The 26,574-nt window shown below is 35.9% G+C and overlaps 1 protein-coding gene across 1 annotated transcript; it reads right to left on the minus strand.

Annotated features, from left to right (window-relative positions):
• Positions 1-5,381: 5,381 nt before the first annotated feature.
• LOC142346042 (uncharacterized) lies at positions 5,382-24,873 on the minus strand. Its single transcript, XM_075398526.1, has 2 exons — positions 24,718-24,873; positions 5,382-5,684 (listed from the first exon to the last, which is right to left on the minus strand). Exons 1-2 carry the CDS (start codon positions 24,843-24,845, stop codon positions 5,495-5,497), a joined length of 318 nt encoding a protein of 105 aa, XP_075254641.1. The 5' UTR covers positions 24,846-24,873; the 3' UTR covers positions 5,382-5,494.
• Positions 24,874-26,574: the final 1,701 nt, after the last annotated feature.

Raw genomic sequence — 26,574 nt, forward strand, 5'->3', positions numbered from 1 at the left:
GATGAAAAAGAAAATTAGATCACTCAGAAGGCAAAAAGTCACAAGCGTAAAAGTCGCTCGTAAACTGCAGTAGTGGGACAAAGAAATTTACTAAAGAAATTCCGAAGAGGACATTAGCGGTTATTAAACTCTACTATTAGGATTTCAGGTTTATAAAATGACACCAATTACAGCGCACTTTTCGTTTGAATTTTAGCAGTAAACTGACGCCAATTGAGTTTAGATATTTAAAGTTGTGGATGAAAAAAAATTAGATCACTCAGAACGCAAAAAGCCACAAGCGTAAAAGTCACTCGAAAATTCTAAACTGTCAAGCAGAAATTTCATTAGAAACAATAATTGCCTCAAAAATCATTTGATATCACTTCAAAAACCAATAGTATGGCGAAATATAGTTAGAGCTTCTCCGAAACTTATTTGCAAACGCTGCAATTGATCTGTGTTTTAGAAAAACAAAACAATGCCATAAAATGTTGCTTTGTTCAGCGAATGAGAGCGACGATTAACTGAAGAAGTGAATTTGCAGAGAAATCCAAGGAAATGGCGATTTTTTTAAACTTGGGATTTTATTGGAAAAATTCTTGGATCAAAAACATAACAAACGTAGCTACAGATAATTAAAAAAATCTTTTTGTCCACTGATTGGACTCTGTTCAAACGCTGTTGAAATGAAATCTCGTTGTTGAAGAAAGAATTGAAGGCACCTAACGTTCGATGATAAACTTAAAATTTTAAATTTGATACAAAGATGATAGAATTTTCAAAAAAGTATAAACATAACTGACTAAAGTCGGGCGAATTGCTCTCAAACGACCGGCGAGCGGATGGCTATGTCAATAGCTAGGCACCGTTTAGTGAGGCTAGCTTATTTTTAATTGAAGGGGCGTAAGGGAGCGCAGCGGGAGGGTGTGTGTGCACCGGTGGGCTGATGGGGTCGCAACAGTGGGGGGGGGTGACAATCTCGAAGAACCAACCTTTGCACCATAAGTATACGTCTCCAAAACAGATTTTGTGAATCGCATACTTCAATACTAGTGAGCTGAAAGGCTATAAGAGCATTTAATGCCCGCTCGGCGCTACCTGTTTATCCCGTTTTTGAGGACAAAAAGTCAAATGCGTCTGACAAAAAATTGGCCAAGCGAAAAATCGCATAAAAAAGACCGACAGGACTAATATAATTGCTACAAACTTCGTTTGAGAGCAATTAAACAAAAACAGAAAAAAGTAAAATTAGTCAAAATGATTTCAGACTAAAAACCTAAAAAAGGAACTTTTGGAAACTCAACATTGATTATGAAGTCCAATATATCACTTTTGAGTCAACTCTCACAGGCATTTTGCGGTACATAACGGTACAAAAATAGTTAAAACAAAATCCAATTAACGTCGGATGAATTACTCTCAAACGGCAGGCGGGGCAATTTAATTTATGAGGTGTAGCTTTGTTAATTATTCTGTGTGCAAAAAAATCGACCCCACATGGGTTTAAAACCCACACCCCAGGTTGTCAATCCCACATCTTAACAACTACGCTACAATGGTTTTGATTCTATTTCGCGCACTACCGCTTTTATTTTAGTAACAAACTTTATATCGGAATTACAACCATTGCGATAAAACTTATCGAGCTAAACGTAAAAAAGTCACTTGAAGACGAAGAACGTTCTAGGAAAAAGACCAAATTTGCGGGCTAAATTAGCGAAACGATGGTCCAAAATGATATGGTTCTCTGCTTTACGTGCTTTCTAGCGATGCCACTTAAAACGATCTAACAATAACAAGGCGGCTCGGTAATGTGCGATCGCACATAAGGTTCCGACCCCGCTCATCCACAATTTTGGCATAATTGTCTACCAAATGAGGAACAGTAAAAAAAAAACACGAAAAAGCAGGTATTTTTCAAAAAAAATATATGAACAAAATGTAGCCTCCAAAGCAAATAACTCAGTGTAGTAAAAAATAATGCATTAGATTGATGAGATATGCCGATATTAAGAAAGCGAGGGAAGACGAACGGCAAAATCAAACAACAGCAACAAACATTAATTACATCAAAAAATATATTTCCGTTTTAAAAAACAAAACTTAATATCAAAGTCAAAATAGCGTCAGATAAAACTGAAGATGAACAAAATAACCCTTAATTCACCACAAAAATAATGATTATTCACCAGTTCATAATAAAGCTTGGTAACAATTAGACAAAAAAGAACAGAAACTTTAAAGTTAGAAAATTCGCTGAATTTAAACAAAAAACAATTAATTTCAAAGTAATGAAAACCATTAGGAATCAACTAAAATATCCCATAGGTTTACAATTACCAATGCTTCTATAGAAGGCAATTAAGAACTCTTGGTATTCAATTTTTAATGCAGTTACAAAAAGAACAACAAATAGACAACAAACTAAAAATCAAATAAAACTTGCCAGAAAATGCTTTGAAAGCCGTAAAGCCATACTTTGGCCCCCAATATATGTTCGATGGCACCTTCGTTGAACACCGATACTGTATTGTGTGGCCGCTCATTAATGAAAATAAGCAACAATAATACAAAAAAGAAAAAAATGCAAAATTACGTAATACTTGTTTTCTTTCGAAAAAAATTTATTTCCAAAAACATGAAAACCATTAATTACAAAATGAAAAAGTCAAATATGTTCGTCCATTCTTCCAAAGGAAGCCCTTGAGACCTACAATTATCCAGAATATGTCTTACGTCTACAAAAAGAACGTCAAATATGACAAAAATCAAAATCTCATTTACTTTTCTTTGTGAAAAACCAGTGTGGAAGCCATAACGAATTCTCTTAAAACATTAGATTTTGTGACACCATTCCCTTTTGACACCTTCCCTTGAAATGTATTATGTGACCTCTCATTAATGTAACTAGGCAACAATTAGACCAAAAAAGAAAAAAGCAAGATTATGTAATTATTTTTATCGAAAAAAATTTATTTCCAAAGACATGAAAGCCATTACTTAAAAAATGAAAAAGTTGAATAGGTTCGTTTATTCTTCCAGAGGAAGCCCTCGAGACCTGCAATTATCTAGAACATGTCTTACGTCTACAGAAAGAACGTCAAATATGGCCAAAATCAAAAAGTAATTTACTTTTTTTTGTGAAAAACCCGTGTCGAAGCCAGTAAATTCATAACGAATTCTTCAAAAACATTAGATTTTGTGACACCAATCCCTTTTGACACCTTCCCATGACAAAAATAATGTCATCTCTAACCTTTAATTAACGAGACCAGGTAACAAACAGATAAAAAAGTAACAAAATTGCGAAATGAAATGCTTTTTTTTTTCATTTTGAAAAACAATTGTTTTCAAAGTCATGAAAGCCATTATCTATCTTCTAATATCAGAACGTCGGCTCATCTACTCTTCCAGGAAAAACCAATCAAACCGGGTCATTGTACAGGAATTTAAATACGACTAAAAAGACAAAGTAAAATCGACAGTTAAAGACAAAATTAAAAAACTCAATTAAATTCGTCGAGAAAGTATTGTCGAAGCGGTAAAGAACCACAATCTATGTCTTTAATGATTTAAATATTATCAATTTTGCGTTATTTGAACGCGAAAAAAGTGATATATGAACTGACAATGACGTGATAATTTGACAAAATTAGAAAACATGAAAAATGGGCAAATAACTAAAATTAAAAAAAAAATTGAAATCTAGTAGTATCAAAGCCAGAACACCATAACTTAAGACAAAAAACCGCAATAAAGACAAAATTTTAATTCAGCAGAAAGAAGGAGCACTCTTTGATTGCTGACACTAAGCTACAAGTTGACCAAAGTAAGAGAAAAATGGAGGCAAGTTCACTAAGCCATTTTTTATTTAAAAATCAAATACTTTAAAAGTCAAAACGACCATTAGCTTTCAAGCAATCAACTAGATAAATTATTTCGAGCTAATTAGGAAGCCAATAGGACCTATCACTATTGAGCTCTGATTTGAAATGTTCTGTTATTTAATTAATATAAAAAAGATCGAATTTTTTTTTATAAAAAACCGACTGATGACAATCCGAATTATTTTTGGACTGAAACGGTCCAAGATTGGTACAGAACTAGTCCTGCTAATGTTGATTGTTCATTAGGATTATTTTATTTTTGAAATGTCATTGATATAGATATTTTGTTTGTTAAAAAATCAAAATTAAATGCTCCGTTTTTGATATTCAACGAATAAAGTTAGCAAAAAAAACGGCAAAGTTTTATTTACAGAGCACTCTGAACGGAAGTTGAAGTGGAATTAGCCCCTTTTTCAGTCTACAAAGATTGTGTTAGTGGTGTTTGGGTGTGCACTTCCTGCAAATTTAATCAGAGTGGACTACAGAAACTTATTTCGTGCTGTTTTTGACGAAGTCTGAATTTTGGGAAATTTTTAGCCGGAATTTGTGACAAAAAAATTCAATGAAAATAGCCGACAATGTATTTTGTCTTTAAACGTAAAATCAACAACACTTTCATGAAAATTTTTTTAAAATTTTTTCAAAATTGGCGAAATTTTAGTCAAAAATTCCGAAAAAAGGTGAATGAAATCAACGGAATTCACTCTATTTTCTCGAAAGTTTAAACCGCGATATCTCCCTGTCAAAAACGAAAATCAAAAAATCCTTTCAATTCTATATTCTACGCTGGACAAGCTTTCTAATGATACCAGTCTCAACTCTCTACGATGAATATATCGATGGGCCAAAATTTACTGAACAAAAAAAAAACCCAGCTGAGTATACAGTTCCTCCCCCCTCAAGAGGGGTCGGAACAAATATATCGATAGGCCAAAGCTCACTGAACAAAAACACACACAGATTGAGTTGAGCATATATCACTCGAACAAAGTATGTCCGGAACAATTGTAGATACTATATGTAGAGGCATAACTGTTTAGGCAAAAGAGGAATTTGTATTCAATACAGTCATTTGAAAATACAGAAATTAAAGACCACTTCCTTACAAACAAAATTCTCACCGCCATTTGAAAATTTATGCTATTAATCTAGATGTACATTGTAAGTGATCATGTCTCCTCTTTCGTCGGCCTGAATGTAGTTCAGTGCTGAATAAGGTAAATAGTTGAGTCTACTTTGGTGGTAGAAAGAAGTATCTTTTTTGTAGCATAATTTTAAAAATATAAAATGAGCCCAATTCACGCCCGCCTCAAACGGCTCTTCAAGTCGAAACACGAGCAAAAGATTAAAGCACTGTTCCAGTATTAAAACTCTTTCAGGTCGACATGAAATGAATAGATAAGATGTCCTCCCAATCAAAATTTTGCAATAAATTTTTTTTTCAACATCCGAGCAGCAAAACTTTTTCACGGGTATAGAACTAATGTTGGCCAATCTGGTTCAGCGAAAACATTATTTGTTATAATCTATTGAGCAAAATAATACTCCAAAGAGTAAAAACTGTTACAGGGTTATCAATCATACGCCTAAATTGTGGTGAAAATTCATAGTTTTAATGTAGAAAACTAGTATTCAATCTTGGGCCTGAGTCCTTCGTGGTGGTTTGTGATACATTTCTCAGGGGAGGTTTTTGTGTGGAGGAATCTAAAGTTGCCTTCATCGAATCGAGGGAATAAATCTCTTCTACTCTTCATCAATTCATAATCCTCTGTTCTCATGGGATAAGGGTAGTGGTACACGAATTGCCATGCATATCTAAACAGAAGAAACTTCTCTGTAAACAAACAATACCGACGAATTTCGGAAAAATTGTTCTCGCTCTACTGACAGGAGGCTCGATAGCCGTGCATGGCAGATTTCGCACAACTCAAAAAGTCATGCACAAAGAAGTCAATTCAGTAGTAAAGATTAATCAAGATAAAATTTTGAATAAAAGACAAAGACAATTACAATAATTGCTTCAAATTTCGTTCGCGATAAATTAACAAGATTGCAAAATTGTCAGGAAATACCCCCAACATTTATTAATAACTTGTTAACACCAAAAATTCTTCTTTAAACTCCCACTGGTAATTAAAATGGGCTAGTAGGCCCGTTAGAGTGATCGAAGAAAAACTAAAAAGCGTAATTCACTTTTGCCTGATCATAATCATATAAAACATATACAGTGCTTTTAACTGTTGTCTCGACTAACATTTCATGATGAAATGCAGTGTCTCCTTTTTCACAACAATGATTATCTCGCAATTTATTCTAAGTTTCAACAGCAAATTTCTTCACAACTTGATTTTACATTTGTGTTACGCACTGATTTATAAAGTTCTTATCCGTGGTGTTATTGATGTAAATTATGGAGATAATCTGAAGTAATTATTGCCATTTTTTTCAAGGACTTATTTTGATGTTTCACAGTGCGGTTTTTAGCAGATATATTTTTAAAGCTAGCTAGTGATAGCCTTTTATTGAGCGGTTCGGATGTGCGATATATCCACTAGTTGCCTTGGTTTAGAAGTATTTGTGATCCCAACATTTGTTTCTAACGAGTAGTCTCTGACTTAAAAGAAATTCCAAAAGAATTGCCAGTTCAATCTTTTATTATTTTCTCTGTTAAAATAAAGCAAAAGTTACAATAATTGAAAGAAAGTTTTAGTTTTTATCAACTGGTTTCTGAGTCGGTTCGCTGGTGTTCTGCCGATAGTGGGTTCCGCAAGATTGTGCCTTGAGTTGTATTGGTCCTTCGCAAATATTTACTGATTTTCAAGTAGGGCGATTTCCGGCTTTTGTATGTCTCTTGGTGTTTGTTCAGTACATTTACAATTCCGTATTAGCACCTACTTTATCAGAATAATTACATCACCAAGTACATAATCTCTCATGAAGTTATTTACTGATTATGTGAATTTATCTTCAAGAAACTCAAAAAAGTAAATATTGAGGCTTTTAGGCACTTGATATGTTTGCTGATAAACTGTCACTCTGCGGTTGTTTTTTGTAAACATAAACAAATTAAGGGCAACAGGCCTAGATGGAAATATTAGCTATAAATGGCCTTGAAACTAAATGAATATTAATTAATATAAAGCACTATTTTAAGGATATTTTAAGGAATATCATCACGAAACTAAGGAACGAAATAGGTGCGTGACACTACCCGACTTTATGAAAATTTTCCATGAAAATTTTAGTGAAAGAACTGGGGTTTACAATTTTTCTATAAAACATATAATCTGCACGAATATGAGGTTATACACATATTTTTGTTGGAGCCACCCAATTTATGTTTTCTTAGAAAAGAGTTTTGGAACGAAAGCATTTAAGTTAAAGACAATTAATGAAGTTAAGAGAAATAAAGTTTAGGTGAAGACAAATGGAGATAAAGGTTAAAGTGAGGAAAGTTAAGACAAGATTAAGAGCTTTGAAGGAACATTAAAGGTGTGAAGTTGCGCTAATTTCAGAGTAAAGAGTGAAGACATAAGTTTAAAGTTAAGTTTAAGAGAAGACATTGAATTAGCACTGAAAATAATCACGTTTATTTCGTTAAATAATGTCTCTAAACTTTGAGAACGAGTAGGAGAAGGATACTGGTTGAATGACTAGTTTAAAGCACTGGTTAATTTCTGGAAGTGAACAGTTATTTCGAGTATATAAAGCACTGATTAATTAAGCTTATTGAGTGAAGGGGTACTTAATGTGTTAAAGGAATAATACTTATCAAACTTATATAAGACTTTCAAGAACTCAAAGCATACTTTCCTCTCGGGGTTGGGCTTGGTTGTCCAGTTCGTCGTCTGTGTTGAATCGGTCCATGGTGTTGAGTGACATGGTAGAAGTTGCAGGCATGGAATTTCGCCGTTGTCGCTTGAGGGTTCCAAGTTCTTCTGGGGAAATGACTGTTGGCGGTTGCTTTAGTTGTTTGGCTAGAGTTGTGACTACATCTGCTTTCAGATGTTTGGGTACGGAAACTACTGGGCTTAGCGGTACATTGGTTCCGTTAAGCTTCATGAAATTTGGTACCATTTGTAGTACAAAGGCTACTTTATGGTATAAGAACATGAAGAGAATATGTAGGGCTAGATTTCCGATAAAGACTATGACTGTTAACGAGAGAGAAAGTTTGATTGGAACGTAGGATTCAAGTTTGTCGATTAGTGCTGGTTTAGATGACTTCATTTCAGTGGTAATTGGCTTTGCTATAGCATCTAGTGACTCTGTTGATAACATTCTATTCGAGTAAATAAATTCGGTTTTAACTTTCTTCAATAAATCGAGGTTTGCTTCAGTACTGGAGTCATATTTCGGAAGGTCGTTTATGTTAAGTACTGAGTCAATTAAGTGTGCAAGTGGATCTGGTAATTTTACATTAATTCTCGTTGCTGGAAGGTACTGACAGCTTTGTAAATCAGCTCTGATTTTAATGTGGTCACTGAACATTGTATGTCCACATTTTAATGGGATTAAACAGATGTTACAACCTTTATGGGGAACATTGATGTGTCGGCCATTTTCATCCGTACCAATCTCACTAAGGGTATAATCACTTGAAGCTGATGTTAGGAGCCAAATTCCGTATCCAAGGTTCTGTGCTCGTTCAGGGTTGGGTAACACAACCTTCTCTGTGTCACATACTTTCAATGCTGAGATTGTGTGGTGAAACTTGAGGGTTGCTAGACACGAGGAGAATCCAAGGTGGGTTTCCATTGTCTCATGACAGATTCGGTATCGTGGCGATCCAAGACAGTTGTCATACTGAGCTTTGGTCAGTACTGTAGTTTCCATCTGTCCTGATATTGCTAAGTATTCTCCCTCTATCACATATCGTAAGGCATCTACGGAGTCCTTCTGAGGCATAGGGATTACTACTGCACGATAAACTTCGAACACTGTCTGGCTAGAGGCTAGGGGAATGGCTAGTGTCAGTAAAAGTCCGTCTTCAACTGTCGAAATCTCTTGTACTAATTTCGCATCGTAGTACGATAGTATGTCAGTCATGGGTATTGCCAAAGTTAGACGATCTGGGGCGTTCTTTTGGCTATCATGGACTGCATCAAGGATCTTTATCAAAGATTTACGAGGTACTAATGAGATTGGAAGACGTTTGTCAAGTAAAGTAGGAATTGCATTTATAACATTAATTCGAAAGGAATATAAGGCTGCTCTATAACTTTTGATATCTGCGTAAAGAGTAAGAAGTAAAGATGCTGCTGTGTCAAAGTTAAAGTTCAATTGTTGTTGTGATAATTGAATTTCCATACAGGAGGCTAGTGCATTTAGATTATGATCTATAACTGCAAACTGTTCCTCTACTATTTTCCAGTTTCTGTTCTGGTTTTCTTGCATTTCGTTTTGGACTTTGTAAACCTTTGCAAGTTCGTCAGCAACTAGGAAAAATTTCTCGTCGGTTTGTGCTCCGATTTCCTTGACATAGTCGTTGAGGCTATTGAAACTGTTAGCTAATCAATCGATATTTTCAGCGTTTTGAGACGTTCGCTGACAAGATCCGAAAATTCCTGTGATTCCACCGCATCCTCCGCTGCTCATTGCTATTCCTGGACCGAAAAGTCCAATTCCAGCGACTGCGGCTGCAATTGCAAGCGGGGCGGCTCGTTTTTGTCGATTGTGAGGGTCTTCTTCGACTCTGGTAAGGAGTTTTTCAGTCTCGTTGCGTAATTTAAGGACTTCAATTTCGGCTTCTATTGTTTCATTGAGTATCTTTGTGTAAAGCCAATCAACATTGAAGGCGTCTGTTTGATTCCGATATGTAGTGCTGTCTGTCAGGTTGCAAAACTCTGATTGCGTGATCCACTTTTTGGAGAGTTCATTAAGTAGAGTCTCTACTTGTTGTCTGATTGTGAAATTATAACGAGGAAACGGTACTAAAAATTCCACGTTAATGAACTTTTCGGTAATTAGGATCTTTCATTCCTTATGGAAGATGATTCCCTTATCCAGAGCTGCTTCTGTGTTAATCGGATTCTCAAAAGTGGGGCCGAAAAGTACGAGATTTAACACAATTGTAAGTAACATTTTCGTATTTCAATAATATCAACGATGTTTCAGGACAATCTTCTACTGATGTGGCTCTTCTGAGTGTTTCAACTGGTTCTCTTTGGTCTTCCGGTGTTTATTTGTTCATTTATTTACTGTCCTCAGGCTTCTAGTTCGAGTTTTCTCAATATGGCACTTGTTTATGTGATGTTTGTTCATTTCAGGTGTACTTTAGTTTGTGATCATGTGTGTTGATGTGTATGTTTATTGATATTACTACTAAATATGGCGTTTAAACATGTTGAAGTGTGGTTATTTGGTTGAATGATGGATGTGTGATGATGGGGATAGTGGTTGGGGGGGTCGAATTTTGCAGTCTTTACATGTTTTTTCGAAGTTTTCAGGGAGTAAATAGGGGATAAAAGGAAGAATTTGGAGGTAAAAGAATAAGTAAATGTTAGTGAAGAGTGTAATTGTGTGTTCAGAGCGGCGTTGTGTGTTTTGCGGCATGTGTTATTAGCAATTAGAGGTCGCTGTGGCATGGTATTTAAACGTCCTTGACATTTATCGCATAATTTGTTCTGTTTGTGTGTTTTCATTCCTGTGATTGTTCATTTTTGACTTAACACTTTAGTTTTCTGCTTGCTTAATAACTAGTTTGACTCAATTTTTAAACTTTCAGATAGTTATTGTGAAACATGGATGTTGCCCAGTATGAGGATTTTCTGACTTTCTTGCGAAGCAAGTCGTTGTCTCAGTCTGAATGGATGTATCCATCATTTGTTCGAACATCTGAGGAGCGACGAGCTTATCGGGACAAAGCGGAGCATATGGTACTGGGGACAAAGAATGTGGGAACTTCAGAGTTGGCTGTAAATCGGGAGGTGTTGATGTACAAAGTGGAAGTGAAGGTGGGCAGCGAGATGCAAGTTCAGGAGAAGGAAATTCCAACTCAGCAGATGGTGTCTCAGGAGTTGGCTTCTCTTCATGTCGGGTTCAGTGCTTCCGCAAAGCACATTACTCGTGTGAGGTCACAAGTCGATCGCTTGAAAGCTGCTGGGTTCTTCTTTCCACGGTCGATGGGGGGATTGCAGGCCGCTGTTGAGAGGTAATTGCATATGTTTATAATATTTATTTATATTTTTATTTGGTGTTATTTAGTTTGTTACATGTATTATTACTTGTGGAGTGGTGTATGCTTATTGTTTAGAGCTAGTCGTGAGTGTGTGCCATGTTTCGTGAAGAAGATGCACGGCAAGGAGGTGCATTGCACTTTTTTCCGTGCAAATCTTCGTGCAAATGTGTGTGCCGAATTGGGGTACGAGTTTTACAATGACATTTATGCTGAGTATGTAGACGTAGTGTCATTTAAAACTCCAAAGTTGCTTGGTGCGGCTGGTGTGAGGGCCGAAGTTGGTGGTCTGTGTGCTCTCAGTGCTCTGTACTACACTTTAACTGGTCGGAAGTCAGGTATTTATTGTGTTTTGTCGCGATTTTCAGTAAGTTTATGACTGTAATTCACATTTGTTCGGTGTGTTAAAGGCAAGAAAGTTCCCAAGCATAATGTTCGCGCTCTACGCTTGGCTATTGTGGCCAAGATGCGTTCGCCTGGGTTCTCTGAACTTGTAAAGGACCAGTTAGGTTACTTTGTGTCGGAGTATGAGATTGCTGAGAGTGAAGATAATGGGTCGTTGGCCGAGTTCTGGGTAAAGTTTCTTTCAATACTTGGTGATTCTAGTACGCGCATGTGTAGGTAGATACTATTTAATGTTTTGCTGTTTAGTTTGTCGGTATGGCTTATTTCCTCGGATGCAACGTCAACATCTATCGGCAGTATACTGAGGAAATGGGGCGCGGCTGGGTGTGTTACAGGCATTCAATCAATGCTAGAACCACCGCTCCTGCTGTACTGATCCAGTGCATCGGAAAATTCATCGACAATGAGTATCGGTACCATTGTGAGCCAATTGTGGACTTTCCAAAGTGAGTATTTAGCTGTTTTTGTGCAGATTTATTGTATTTTCTATGTAATTTTCGGGCTTTTTGTTCATTATATTGACATTTAAACAGGTTGGACGATGCTGAGCGGTACGTGACTCGTTTTACTAGGACAAGGGGCCAGTCCGGTCAGTGTACTAGTGGTCGTGGTACCGTAGCTGAGGATAGCGCCGATGAGAAATGACTAGTGTCGGTGCAATTATATTCATCATGTAGATTATTTTCATTTATAGGTGAGTTTTTACTTATTATTTGTCAATTGTAGCTTTGTTAATTGGATTAGAATGTTGGAACTAGCAGCTGTGAAGTGTGTGAGCATGTGGTAACATTTTAATTGCAGTGTGTGACTTTATATGACATATTTGTGAAAGTGAAATTTTTGTGACATCACGACTTTTTTGAATTTTGGGCATTAACTTTAATTTACTTGTGAATTATTGATCATAGACTGGTTCTAATGGTTCTAGATACTTAATTTGGTTGTTAGCAGCACTTGTGTGTAATTTGGACTAGTTTGGAAGAGTATTTGGTACTAATTTTCACATGTAATTTTTTCGTAATTTTGGTCATTTTTCCGCATCAGGGCTAGTGTGGCAAATATGTGAATTTTTCAATTTTTATTAAACTTTGGGCAAATTTTTTGGCTTGGCCCACTCAGTAGACATCGGTGGGGAATAAGTATGCAATAAATTCAGGTGTTTCGGCACTTTTTGGTCAACTTTGTCACTAATGTATGAAAAACCGAAAAATGCGAAAAATTGAGGGCTCCAGCGTCACTCAATTTTTAAATTGCTCCAGTCGGGCTCAAAATTGGTAGGTCGTTTCAGTGGCTTAAAAAACCCTGTAGCGCAAAAATTTGGCGCAATTTAAGCATTTTTCGCAAAGTTATGATTGTTTTCGTGATCTGAACCTGGCTATTTTTGAATCATGAAATTTCGAGTTGCATAAGTCGTCACTGTTCATACATTATCGGTTTTGAATGATTAAAATGGTACTGTCTGTGCTTGGTACTAATGTAGTTTACTGAATTATAGGGTTTGAAGCTATTTATCGGGTCAGAACATTGATTTTTTCGTCCAAAATGCTAATTTTCAGGCATGATTTTTCCACTAATTGAGCTTCGTCGAGACATGTGTCAGTCTGGTGATTCTATAGTGGCCTAAATCAGGTGCTAACTGTTAGTGCTGATATCTATGGGTATCAGAGGTAGCATTTTGGTAGATTTGAAGTTGAATAACTTGTGTTTTGTGCCGGTTTATCTGTGAAATTTACTAGATTTTTACTTGTGAAGCATCGTGTTTTGTGCATAAGTTGACATAGATTGGAGATAATTGATTTTTGACAGTAATTGTGGGGCATACTAGTGAATACTATGTTGGTAGCAGCTATTGGTGCATGATTTGACTTTACTATGTGGAGTTTTTCACTTTAGAATTTTGGGCTAAATTTGATCATATAAGTGCAATTTTTGATTTTTTCACTTTCTGCAACATTTATGAATTTCTATGCAATTGTATGGGTTTATTAGGCTTAGGCAACTACTAGGGAGACTTAATATTGGATATGGGCTCATAAATCGGCAATTTCATACTATTTTTCTGGTCTAAATCTGGCTCTATTTTGGCGGATTTGGGAAGAGTTTGGTAGGCTTCAGTTTTTTACTATTATTTCAACATTTTACTTAACAATTTTCAATATTTTTGATATGGGCGTGTAGAACTTGAGCATGCAGATGTTTTAAACTAATAATATCAGGTTTTCTATCAATATTTCGGATTCTATGAACTTGTTCGTAATTTTTCAAAAAGTCTCCAAAATTGAGGGGCCCAGCGTCACTAATTTTTAAAATGCTTCGATTGAGCTCAAAATTGGTGAATCGCTTTATCGGCTCATAAAACTCTGCAGCGCAAAAATTTGGGCAGTTTCAACAATTTTTTTACGAGTTATAACGTTTTTGCTGCAGTGAACCTGGGTTTTTTGAAAAGGCTCAGATAGGGGATAGGTAATTGGCTATGAGGCTATGAAAAACTTGTTCAAAATGATTGATATTGCTATGGTTGGACTGCTCATGAGTAGGGCTAACTGAATTAACAATAAAATTGGGAATGTTCAGGTATTAAGATTCATTTTTGATCACTTTTTCTTGAAATTACACTCGATTTTGTGTGATTTTCGTTACTTTGGCAGTCTTTTCTCAGATTGTATTGGCACTAGGGGGCTGGGAGTGCATATTCTGAGAGATATAGATGTGGGAGTGCTGATAGTATGGTTAATTTTTGTCAGAAGTTAAGTTATGATACTACAAGGCTAGTGGGGGGTTGCACTAGGGTTGTAGGGGGTATAGGTGGCTTCAATCCGGTCATGTGGGAGATAAAATGACAAAATTTTTGAAGCAGTGAGTTGAAGCAGAAGCGCAATTTTCGTTTTTTCATCATTTTTCAACATATACTTGGAAATATTGGGTTTTGACGGTTGTTTGAGGTTGTACCATGTGAGTGGCAGCTGGGGGTAGCTGCTGGAGGCATTTGGGACAGTTTTTGGCATATTTTTGGGGTATAATTTACACTACATTTTAATCAATTTTAACGCATTTTGGTAGGGTTCGGTATTTTTGTCATAACTCAACTTTTATTAATTTTTGACAGGATTTATGGGTACTGGGATGTCAAACGTGAGCAGTAGGATGGTCTAGGGCTATAAAATGGGTCAATTGGGGTTTTTTGTGGGAGTTATCATTGAATTCGAGCGGATTCGAAAAGTGTCAAAAATTGAGGGCTCCAGCGTCACTCAATTTTTAAAGTTCTCCAAATCGCTTCAAAATTTGCAGGTCGGTTCCTCGGCTTGAAAAATGCTGCAGCGCAAACATTTGGGATGATCAGGGCATTTTTCACAATTTTATGACTATTTTTCTGAAGTGGACCTAGGATTTTCGGAAGGGCCAGTTTTAGGCTAAGTTTTTGGTACTTAGAACGGGTCGAATGGGGTCAATAATAGCTGGAATCGCTTCTACTGGATAAGGGCTTTTCAGAACAATAGGTTAATCCAGGTTCAGACAAGTAGTTCTGGAGATATAACAAAATAACTAGGATTTGAGGTCAAAATTCTTCGAATTTTTGGCGATTTTTGGACTTTAGGGCTAAGTTGCTCAGACTTGTTGGGCTTTTTGGGCAAATGAAGGGTACTGATAGACTGTACTGGGTCTGTACATGCTAATGGATATAGATGGTTATGGGTAGAGGGTCGAAGACTTGACATATAAGCTCAAAAATGATGTTAAAATCCAATTTATCATAGCCACTAGCGAGTTTTGGAAGACTTAAGTGTGTAATTCCTGCATCCATTACTATTTCTCTCAGTTCATAGAGACTTGCTAATACTGATTCGTATGTAGGTTTGTGGTAGTATCTAAATTTTGTAACTAAACTGAAGATATAACGTTCAGAAATGGGGTCGAAGTAAATTAAAACTGAGCCAATATCAGGTGGATATCTAAGTCTAATTGCACTTGGGGCTGCTGGGTACCAGCTTTTGACTTGTCGGGCTAATCCCTTTGCCATTGCAAGGTCTGCTGATATACAGTGTGCAAAAGAGTATGGTGAATATAAGATATCTGTTGGAGAACTTAGATATGTTGCATTTATTTCTTGACTAAAGTGGTTTAAATTTTGATTAGATGAGCCTGGTGAAGATTTTTTTGATTGAGATCTAGTTACTGGTTTGTTTGCTGAACTGCTGGGCTTTTTCATTGAATATTTTGCTATACTTGCTCTAACTTGATCTAGTTTTGTCTCTCTACTTGGTGTATTGGACTGTTGTGCTGCTTGTGCTGATGCTTTTATTGCTTCACGTTTTCCTTCTTGTTCCAGTCTGGCACGTGCGTTTTTTGGTCTAGGACTGCCTGATCTTCTAACTTGGTTGGTTAGGTAACGGTTTGTTCTATCTTCGTCGTGTAACCATATTTGTCTAGTTATTTTAAATCCTTGGACATTTTTCTTCTGTTGGTATTTTGGTGATTTGAAAGCACTTTTTTCTGGTTGTCGTTTAGGGTGATAAGGTCGGGCTCTTAATTCTCTATCAGTTAACGCAAATTGTTCTTCACGTGTTTCTGGAGGCAAGTCACTATCGAATGGTTCTATTGACGGGCGAGGCTGTTGAGCTGGTAGGAACATTTCATCATCTGATGAATATGATACAAGAGGAACACGAACTTCTGGTTCTTGATGTCTAATTTCGTCAGCAATTAACGGATTAACTGGTATTCGAGCAATTTGTTCTGCGTCCAGGTTTAGGTCAGCTAAATTTTCGTCTGAACTGCTATTTTCATTAAATAAGTTTGGAATTGCTTCATCTGAGCTTGAGGAATCAATTACTGGAAGATTAACTGGGGCAGTTCGTGGTCTAACTGCTGGTGCTACTACCCTTGGTGGGGCCGGTGGTGCTGCTGGAGGTGCTGCTACTGCTGGTCCTGCTAATGGTCCACCTAGGGGAACATTGGTCACTCTGACTGGACCTTGTTTCACTTTCTTGGATTGTTGTATCTCTGTTTCTTGCTCATTGATTAATTCTGGGATATGTTTATCAAATAGATCAGGTTCCATGTGTTGTCTTCTCGACGGATCAGGTTGAAAGTTTACAGGATTGATGACTTCGAGATCTTCAGGAGTTTCACTTGGTTTAATTGGCTTCAGTCTGATGCGATGAACACATTGGGTGTAGTTCGTATTTACTTTTCGAATGATGTAATTAGAATCAGTAAGGGCTTTTTCCACTTTATATAGCGGGAGCCATTTCTGTACTTGGGAAGCTATTACTGTTGATTGTTCTAGTAGCTTAAGATTCAAAAACAAACAGAATGATTTCTCCAGAATCGGTTTTGCTGATGCTTTTTGATCATAATACTTTTTGTACTTCAAGTATGCAGTTGTCAGTTTTTCTTTGTTTTCTCCAAACTTTTGCATCATGGCATCTTGCAGTTCATTTACAAAGTCCGAGTTTACTGCTACTGCATCCATTACTTTTCTAGAGAACCTAATGTCGAGGGGCTTTATGGGTTCTCTGCCATGGAATAAAGTTGAAGGACAACAATTTGTCGCTGAATGATAAGAAGTATTGTGAATGAATGTTGCTAATGGTACATATTTATGCCAATCTTTCCATTGTTCTTCAGTATTGATCTTTAATATTCGTTTAAGTGGTCCGTGAGATCGTTCTACTGCTACAATAGTTTGAGGGTGCTTTAGTGAGGCGTGCTTCAGTTTTACTTCTAATAAACTTGCTAATTCTGACATTAATTCAGAAGTAAAGTTGGTTCCTAAGTCACTAAGTATCGTTCGAGGAATGTAGCTGTGCTGGAAGAACACCTTTACTATTTCTCGGGCTACTGTGTCAGCGTATCCATTTGTTAATGGAACTGCGAATAGGCACTTTGTGAAACATCTATTCCACTCAGAACATACTTATATTGTGATGACTTTAGGGGGCCTACTAAATCGATTTGTAGCATATCTCCTGGATATGATTGTAGTGAACTGACTGGCTTTAACTTTGGTGTAATATGGCTTTTTGGAACTCTGTTTAATTGGAGACAAGTAAGGCAGTTTTTGATGAAACTAATAAAGTGTTCGGTGAAGCCTGGATAATAGAATCGCTTTCTGAATTCTTGAATTGTTGCTTTAATGCCTAAGTGACCTGCTGTTTGTGAATTATGGAGTCTATATATAGTCTCTTTCCACAAATGCTTAGGTACACAGAATTGTTTATGAAGTACTTTTCCAGTATCATCATAGAAATTCCGGTATAAGACATTCCCTTCAAGAATTAATCTGTTGAAGTGTTTGTGGTACTTTTTTAAATTGGTTGAGGCATACTTTAAATCTGGTTGTTGATTATTTTGTTGTATCCAGCTTATTACTGTTCTAATGTCTGTGTCTTTTTGCTGCTCATCTGCTAAATTGAGGCTAATTAAGTTGTCTGTAAGATCTGGGAACTCATCTAATGGATTTGGGTACTCAATTGAATTTATTTCTTGTTTTCTTTTAAGTTTAAATAGCCCTTGAATTTCTGTGATTGGTGAAATATTTTGTTGTTTTTTATGATGTTCGTAAACTCCGAGTTTTTTAAGGACTTCTAGTTCAGTGTTGTTAGCTTCGTCATCAAAATTGTCAATATCAAAAAATACGTTCAATTCAACATCAGGATTTTGTGCTTCCGTATCAATTTCTATTTCTCTGACTGGAATTCTATCTGTTAATTTTAAAGACATTGTTGCTGTTTTGTGGTTCTCCATTCGAGAGAGGAAATCTGCAGCGTAATTAGCGCGTCCAGGAATGTGAGCAATTACTATATTAAATGCGAGTATTCTGTCTAAACAATTCCAAAGAGATGGCGGTATTACTTTTGACTGGAAGAATTATGTGAGGCTTTTGTTGTCAGTGAGTATAATTACTTGTTTACTTGATCCCCAGATTTAGTGTGGAAAGTAGTCCAGCGCATAGTACAAAGCTAGGAACTCTTTATAGTAAATTGAGAACTTTAATTGTGTAGCATTAAACAAATGCGATCCAAACGAAACGGGAGCGTATGTTTTCTTTTCTTTCTTTCCTGTTTCATTTACGTAGTCTTCCACCATTAGTACAAAACCTGCACCGTGGTAACTAGCGTCACAAAGAATTACATACTGTAGCCCTGGTTTTGGCAATCGCAAAGTTACATTAGTTGCTTCCATTAGATCCTTCTTTATTACTTCTAATGCTTTTACATGTTCTTCTGTGGTTTCTATTACTGCATCCTTCTTCAGGAGCCTGTAAAAGGACATTAGTTTCTCACCTAAGTTAGGAATGTAATTTCGGAAGAATTGCGTGAAGCCGATTAATCGTTTTACTTGTTTTGTTGTTTTCGGCATTTTGAATTTATCAAGAAATTTCGTTATTTTTGATTTTTCTGGTGATATTCCTTCTGCACTGATGTCATTTCCAAGGAATTTCATCGTATCTGTTGCTATTTCAAACTTTTCGGGCGACAGTTTCAGTCCGGATTGACGTATACATGTAAAGATTTCTCGTAAAGAGGGTACCAATTGTTCAAAGTTTGTTACTGCGTTTCCAATATCATCCATAAACTGGGTACAATTTCCTGAAGCTAGGCATGGGTCCAAATAATGTCTAATGAAGGAGCTAAATCCAGTTACTGACTTATTCAATCCTTGTGCGAGACATTTATATGCATAAGTTCTCGAAGCAAAGTTAAATGCTAGCAGTTGCACTGATAAATCGTCTGCCATTTGCACGCAATGATATGCTTGAGAACAGTCAAGTTTTGTGAACAATTTTTTCCAGCAAAGTAATTTATTGCGTCGCTCATGTTTGAAATCGGGAAATTCATATTTACGTAGTCATTTTTCAGCAAGTGGTTTACTTTTCTCAAGTCAATTAATAGTCTAAGTCTTCCTGAATTCTTTCTTTGAGCGAAAAGTGGACTACTATATCTTGATTGAGACAAAGTTGTTATCAGACCGTAGTAATGCATTAGTGCTAGTTCTACTTGTAACTCATTTCTCAAATGCACAGGTGTTGGAGGACCTTGTTCATAAATTGGTATACTTCTTTCTGGAGTTAACTTTATTTTTAAATCTGTATTATATCCGACGTCAAATCTGTGTTTCGCAAAGATATCACTGAATTCAACTAGTAGTTCACCTACTACTGCTTTTTGCTCATCATTGAGGGCTGATTTTTCCCACGGAAACTTGCTCAAAAATGTTATTTTATCCTGATGGTTACCCTTAGGATCTAATTTCTCCATTTCTTGCAGTTTTAGCAGTTGCTCATAGATATCTCTCTGCAAGGGCGACAAGTTTGTCGGATCTGGGCACGTTTCAGGCGTTGGGAACCATAGTTTTTCATATTCTGGTGCTGGTTTCGCTGGTTGAGCCTTTCTTTTTGGGGTGTCTGTAACTTGAATTAATTGATTTATTTCTGTTAAATAATTTTCGCTCATTTTTGCCACATTAATTAATTGAGGATCTACTTCTAACAACTTTTCAGCTTGGTCTGATGTTAAGAATGAAAATTTGGCTATTTCTTCGCCTTTATTTATAGTAATTGGGTGATCGGTAATGTTCAGGACATAGATGTACAGAATGTTATTTTCAGCAACTTTACTTAAAGAGGATGTTAATATTACTTCACTGTCTTTTTCAAATATTTCGTTTGGAATTATTACCCCACAGAGGTCAGTGAACGATTCTAGTTTATCATAAAGCTTGCATTCTAATACTGCTTGTTGATTTGGCTGTAAGACTTGCTTTTTCTGTGTATAAACTCCAAATTTTTTACGTTTTACCACTCTTCTAGGTTGCTTTTCTGGCTTTATTTCGTTTATTTGTAGTGTTTGATCAGGGAATTTAATGTAGCTTTGTCCTGGGCAGATGCTTACTTTATGTTTAACGAAGAATGGGTTGCCTAAGATTACAGGAGTTGTGACAATTAATACAAGGAAATCTTCTGTAAATGTTTGTGTGCCCAATTTAAATGTAACTTTAATTGCTTTGTCAATTTTAACTATATTTCCGTTTGCCATTTTAACTTTATCTAGATCAGGCTTTTCTATTTCTGTTATTGAATTGGTATTTGTATTAATTAGCTCCTTGTAAAACTCACGACTTATCACGTTGGCAAATGCTCCCGTATCGATTAGTGCGCGTCTTTCTAATTCTCCATTAAATTTAACTTTAACATAGGACAATGTTCTGCCTAAAAGTGGGACAATGCTGAATAATTGCTGAACATATGGTATTGGCTTTGGTACTGGTTGAGGTACTTGTGTTGGGAGTTGCACAGAATTATTAACTTTACTTTTATTATTATTACTTTTGCGTTTTGTACGCTTTTTATTATTTTTGTTATAAACTGGTTCTATTACTTTATCTAAACTAGGACTAGACGTGCTTTCGTTATAATAGTTAACTGAGTTTTTATAATTTTTATTTTTAAAGTTGGGTGGCTTTATTAGTTTTGTTGATTAAATGGGAAATTCATACCTCTCATATTTCTATTTTGAGGGTTACTTGCACGATTAAACTGATTTGATTGTTGAGTGCTATATCGGTTGTGTACTGGTGCTGGACTATCATAAACTATACCCTGTCTCAGAAAGTTTTGAGGGGTATTTTTTGTTGGAAACCGATAAACAGGTCTATTAACATAAGATGGGTGAGTAAATGGGGGACTATCTGAAGGTTCGGTCCAATAATTCCGAGTTTGTGGCTGTTCATTATAATAAAACGGTCTAGGGGTATTAAATTGTGGTTTAAACTCTTGGTAATTATCAACACGGGGGGCGTACTGTTTCTGGGGCCGATAATTTGGCTGAAATTGGCGATAACTAGACTGATATTGGGGATAATTTGGTCGATAATTTTGGTTTTGGGGGCGGAAATTTTGTCTATAACTTTGTTTATAAACTTGCTGTGGATAATGTGGTGTAAAAATATTAACTGGGCCTTGTTCTGGTGGCTCATTTTTAGGTGCTATTCTCTGCTCAAGTTTTTGCTCAAGTTCTTTTTGATTATTTGAAATAGTGGTTATTGCTTTCAACGTTTTATCAGTGTTTGTTTCCGTTATTTCATTAAATCCGTCGTCAAAATACTCTTCTCTATTACACATCTCCCTTATTGCAATTTGTTGGCTAGCTAAGTTGCATGACTGATCTATTGTATCTGTGTCTGGCCTTTCTAAGAGCTTAGGCTTGAGCCAGTTTGGCATAGACTTAATGAAAAAACGCTTTATTTGCTCGTTTTTTCGATTTTCTGACATTTCAATGGCAGATTCTCTTGCTGCTGTCTCTCTTTCGAATCTACGGGCTTCAGCATCACCTCCTCCTGCTGCCGCTACTACTATTTCAGGTGCTGGATATGCTTTATTGGCCTCTGTTCTTAACTTTACTAAGAAATTCTTAACTGTGTCTGTTGTTGGATTGAACTTTTGGTTTTCTAACTTTATGATTCTAATTTCTCTCAAGTCATCCTGCGTGAATCTGTTCCTTAGAGCTGTTATACTGTCTTCAAAGACTAGTCGGGTAGCCTCTGGCAAGGTCAAGAAGTATCGCAAGGCATCTCCTTTTAAACGTAATTGCAAAAAGTTCGCTTGTTGTGCGTTTGCTGCGACTCCGATTGCACCTGTTATTAGTTGTTCAAACTCGTTAAAATTGTCCGTTTCGGATCCGGAAAAGGGCGTGATGTTGATCTGCGCGTGTGCCATTTCGCTTTTTACCCGTTTAGATTATATACTTTTCGTTCAATCAGTCTTATTTTCGTTCTAAAGTATTAAATAGCACACTTAACTTAATGGAGAGATTAAGGGGTTTTAAGAGATGAAAACAGTTAAATGAATAGCACAAGAATATCAGAAAAGAAACTAATGAAACCATTCGTTCAGAAAATAATAAAGATGGGCTGCTTATAAACCTATTCCTAAAGCTCCGGTCGAATCGTCAGACTTATATCGTTGAAGCCGTATGGGCCGCCGAAGTCTCACCTCTAAAGAGTGCCCCTTAGTCTATGAAAATTCGTGGGGACCACGACCGCACAGGCCTTATGGAAGCTGCACTCAAATAGTCAACAGCATAATGACCGAAGTCACTGTTTGATTCATTAACCTCCGGAGCTGGGCGGGGAAATAAAATATAATTGTTTTTTATTTTTGTTTAAACTTTTGTTTTGCCCTCTTTTTTAGTTAATAATTAAGTTATGGTTTCAGTAATTTATTATTCTGATGTTATCTGATAATCAGTGATGATGTTATCAAGGTTAATTTCTTTATCAGATTGAAGTTTGTGACGGATAAGTCCAAATTTACGAGATTTCTGATTTAAACTTTTTGCTGACCAAAAAAAATGGAACACGTTTGTCATCTTTATCTAGCACATAAATAACGATAGACTTATAAAATGAAGAGGAAAAAGCTGTTACTATCTGAGCTTGCGTTTTATTGTTGTTTTGGGTATAATTAATGTGGTTTCCTTCAATATGTTCAACAAAATTGGGGGAAGAGCGACAATTATTAATAGCGGGGAGAATTTGTTCTTTATAAATTGACATAAATAAAGCACCAAAATTAATTTTACAAATTCATTTACTCACAATATCCTCGTTTGCAAATACCCTGTGTTGTTTTTCTCCCTTGTGGCGGCTGTGGTTGAGTTTGTTCCAGTTAGTGTCCACTCAAGCACTTTTGAATTGTTGTTACACTTAGTCCACAGAGACACAAACACAGTTTCCACCCATTCTTTCCTTTTTTACTGCTTTGTGCGTTATCATTTTGGTCGAGACGGAAGTGCTGGATGTGATTCTGGATGATTGGAGGCTCTTAAGGTAATGAAGAAGAAGAGAAGAAAGAAAACAACAAAATAAAGGAAGGAAATATCGAAATTATCAAGAAATTAATCAAAGTTTTGGTTCGTTAAACTGGAAAGCAGTTAATAACTCCTGTCACCATGTTACGCACTGATTTATTAAGTTCTTATCCGTGGTGTTATTGATGTAAATTATGGAGATAATCTGAAGTAATTATTGCCATTTTTTTCAAGGACTTATTTTGATGTTTCACAGTGCGGTTTTTAGCAGATATATTTTTAAAGCTAGCTAGTGATAGCCTTTTATTGAGCGGTTCGGATGTGCGATATATCCACTAGTTGCCTTGGTTTAGAAGTATTTGTGATCCCAACATTTGTTTCTAACGAGTAGTCTCTGACTTAAAAGAAATTCCAAAAGAATTGCCAGTTCAATCTTTTATTATTTTCTCTGTTAAAATAAAGCAAAAGTTACAATAATTGAAAGAAAGTTTTAGTTTTTATCAACTGGTTTCTGAGTCGGTTCGCTGGTGTTCTGCCGATAGTGGGTTCCGCAAGATTGTGCCTTGAGTTGTATTGGTCCTTCGCAAATATTTACTGATTTTCAAGTAGGGCGATTTCCGGCTTTTGTATGTCTCTTGGTGTTTGTTCAGTACATTTACAATTCCGTATTAGCACCTACTTTATCAGAATAATTACATCACCAAGTACATAATCTCTCATGAAGTTATTTACTGATTATGTGAATTTATCTTCAAGAAACTCAAAAAAGTAAATATTGAGGCTTTTAGGCACTTGATATGTTTGCTGATAAACTGTCACTCTGCGGTTGTTTTTTGTAAACATAAACAAATTAAGGGCAACAGGCCTAGATGGAAATATTAGCTATAAATGGCCTTGAAACTAAATGAATATTAATTAATATAAAGCACTATTTTAAGGATATTTTAAGGAATATCATCACGAAACTATAAGGAACGAAATAGGTGCGTGACAATTTGCAACAGCTATTAGCCAACTTAGACCACCGAACAAATTTATTGATACGACTTTCTGGAAAAAGGAAATACCTCAAACACTCGGGATGAGGGGCAGAAACAATTGGGGGGAAATGTAAAAAATGAAAAAATGTTGAAATGGGAACTGTTTAAATAATCTGAACTGAAGGAAACCGCTCACAGAATTGTTTTGAAGAGCACTTTAAGGAATTATCACCAACAAACTTTCGATGGGTTCATCTTTCAACTATCATCGTGAACACTTTAGGTTACCGAAAATTACGACCTTTTCCCTGGCAACGCAAACAACTTGGAATCTATATTAAATTTTTATTATGGACAGGTCACATTTTCGTTAGGGGGCTATAATGGTAGAGCAAAAATTTTAGAACTTAATAACTGAGCCGTATAATAGCCCGTTTTTTGTCTTGAAATAATGTGCAACAATATGTGTGTCTTACTTGTCTCGTTTATAATGCTGGTAGTAGTATCTGATTGGTCCCATGATGGCAACAGTGGTTCCAAAAGCAGCAGCCAACATCACATACACTGGCTCCTTTAGCAGAGCAGCCTTTAAACGCTGAGACATGATCAAAGTTTCAACCAACTCTATCTGAAAAATTGTTATAACTAATTTACAAAAATTTGTAAGTCGCCAAACTGCGGTCCATTAATACACTTTTGTGTTAACTCTCCGTTGATACTATGAATTATAACAGGAATCGCAAATCATGAAGGATTTCAGCCAGGGAACAAATTAAGGGAACAATTCTCCGAGAATTGAAAAAATCTAGCCGGCAGCCAAATAGACTTGTGTAAACAGAGATAGAAATTGGAAAAGTGATTGACACCGCCCAAAAAGCTATGTAAAACAATCTCCAGCGATTAAAAAAGGCTCGTTGAAAAATACTTCACGGAAGCTTTTTCATTAGGCACCTTTATCTTTATCACACAGATGAACTCCTTTGACATAAAACTGATCCAAATTAAACTTAAAATTTGAAGTGCAAAAGTCATTTTTATTTATTAATGTAAGTCAACTACGTTCGATCTGTAATCATGCAAATGGCTTGAAAACCTTTGTTAGAGAGAGTGAGATGTCACGAGCGCAAAATCCGTTAACAAAAAGAAGTCAATTCTAAACATTTAGCTTTTCAGCTTCGCTGTGTGACTAAACAAAAAGCGAAACAGGAGCGTCACGAAAAGAAAAATTTTATTGACTTATTAAAATAGACCAAGAAGGGACTGGCAAAAATATTTTAAAAAAAAAAACAGCAGAATGTGAGAGCAAAAATTTTAAAACTCAATAAATAAGCAGTTTAATTGCATGTTTTTGTCTTGAAAAAATGTGCAACAGTATGAGCAATGTGAACAGAAAAATCAATAAACAATTTAAAAAATTTCCACAGATTTACTGTTTAATGAATCTCTATAAAAAATTTTCTGAAAAAAGTTACTCCATTTATCCTTACAACGATTACATAATACCACAATCTTAAAGAAATCAATGACAGAGGCAACTAAGATAAATTGGCAAAATAAGAAATCTTGAAAACGAGTGGCGCCAAAACAAAAGAAGCTGATAACTTCCAAGACCCTTATCAACAGCATCTCAAAGAACTTTAAAAGTTATTAACAACTTTTGATTAGTCCTAATGCCAGCAAAAGGAAAAAAAGAACTACGAAAGAACGCAAGATTCGCAAATTCACTAACACTTTCAAAAACAAATAGTATCAATGAATGACAAAAAAACATCAGCTAAATGTTGAAGCCAATAAATTGCCTAAAACAACGCTGCACCAGAAAGTCATTAAAAAACTATTGCTATTTCTGTGACTAAGCGAAAAAACCACAAGAAAAACCAAAACGATTAGGACAAGAATTGAACCTCTTATTTTCAAAAAGAAAGTGTCAAAATTGCTGTGAACTCAAGCAAAACCATTGCTGTGAACTCAAACAACAAAATAGATTCACCGATAACTAAAAAGCAACCGATAACATCTGCCATTAATGAGATTAAGAGGTTCAAATAAAACTAGCAGACTAAACGGAGCAGCTAAAACTAAACACTGAAACAACGAATTTAATTAAGTTAAGCTCTTTAGCATTCGATTTAGGGAGAATAAGAGAAGACAATAAATTCAGCAACAAAAGATTTCGAAAACAATAAAAATTGTAGAATATTTCCTGAAAAGAATGGAAGTCAAAGTCGTAAAAAGGAACAAGTTTTGATCCGAAACAATTAAACCCAATAAAATAATTCATATTAGCGACCTAAGACACCTGTCCCTAATGAGATAAAACAATGAGACAAATT

Source organism: Convolutriloba macropyga, chromosome 9, assembly GCF_964194025.1.
Source record: "Convolutriloba macropyga chromosome 9, txConMacr16.3, whole genome shotgun sequence".
NCBI classification, from domain to species: domain Eukaryota; kingdom Metazoa; phylum Xenacoelomorpha; order Acoela; family Convolutidae; genus Convolutriloba; species Convolutriloba macropyga.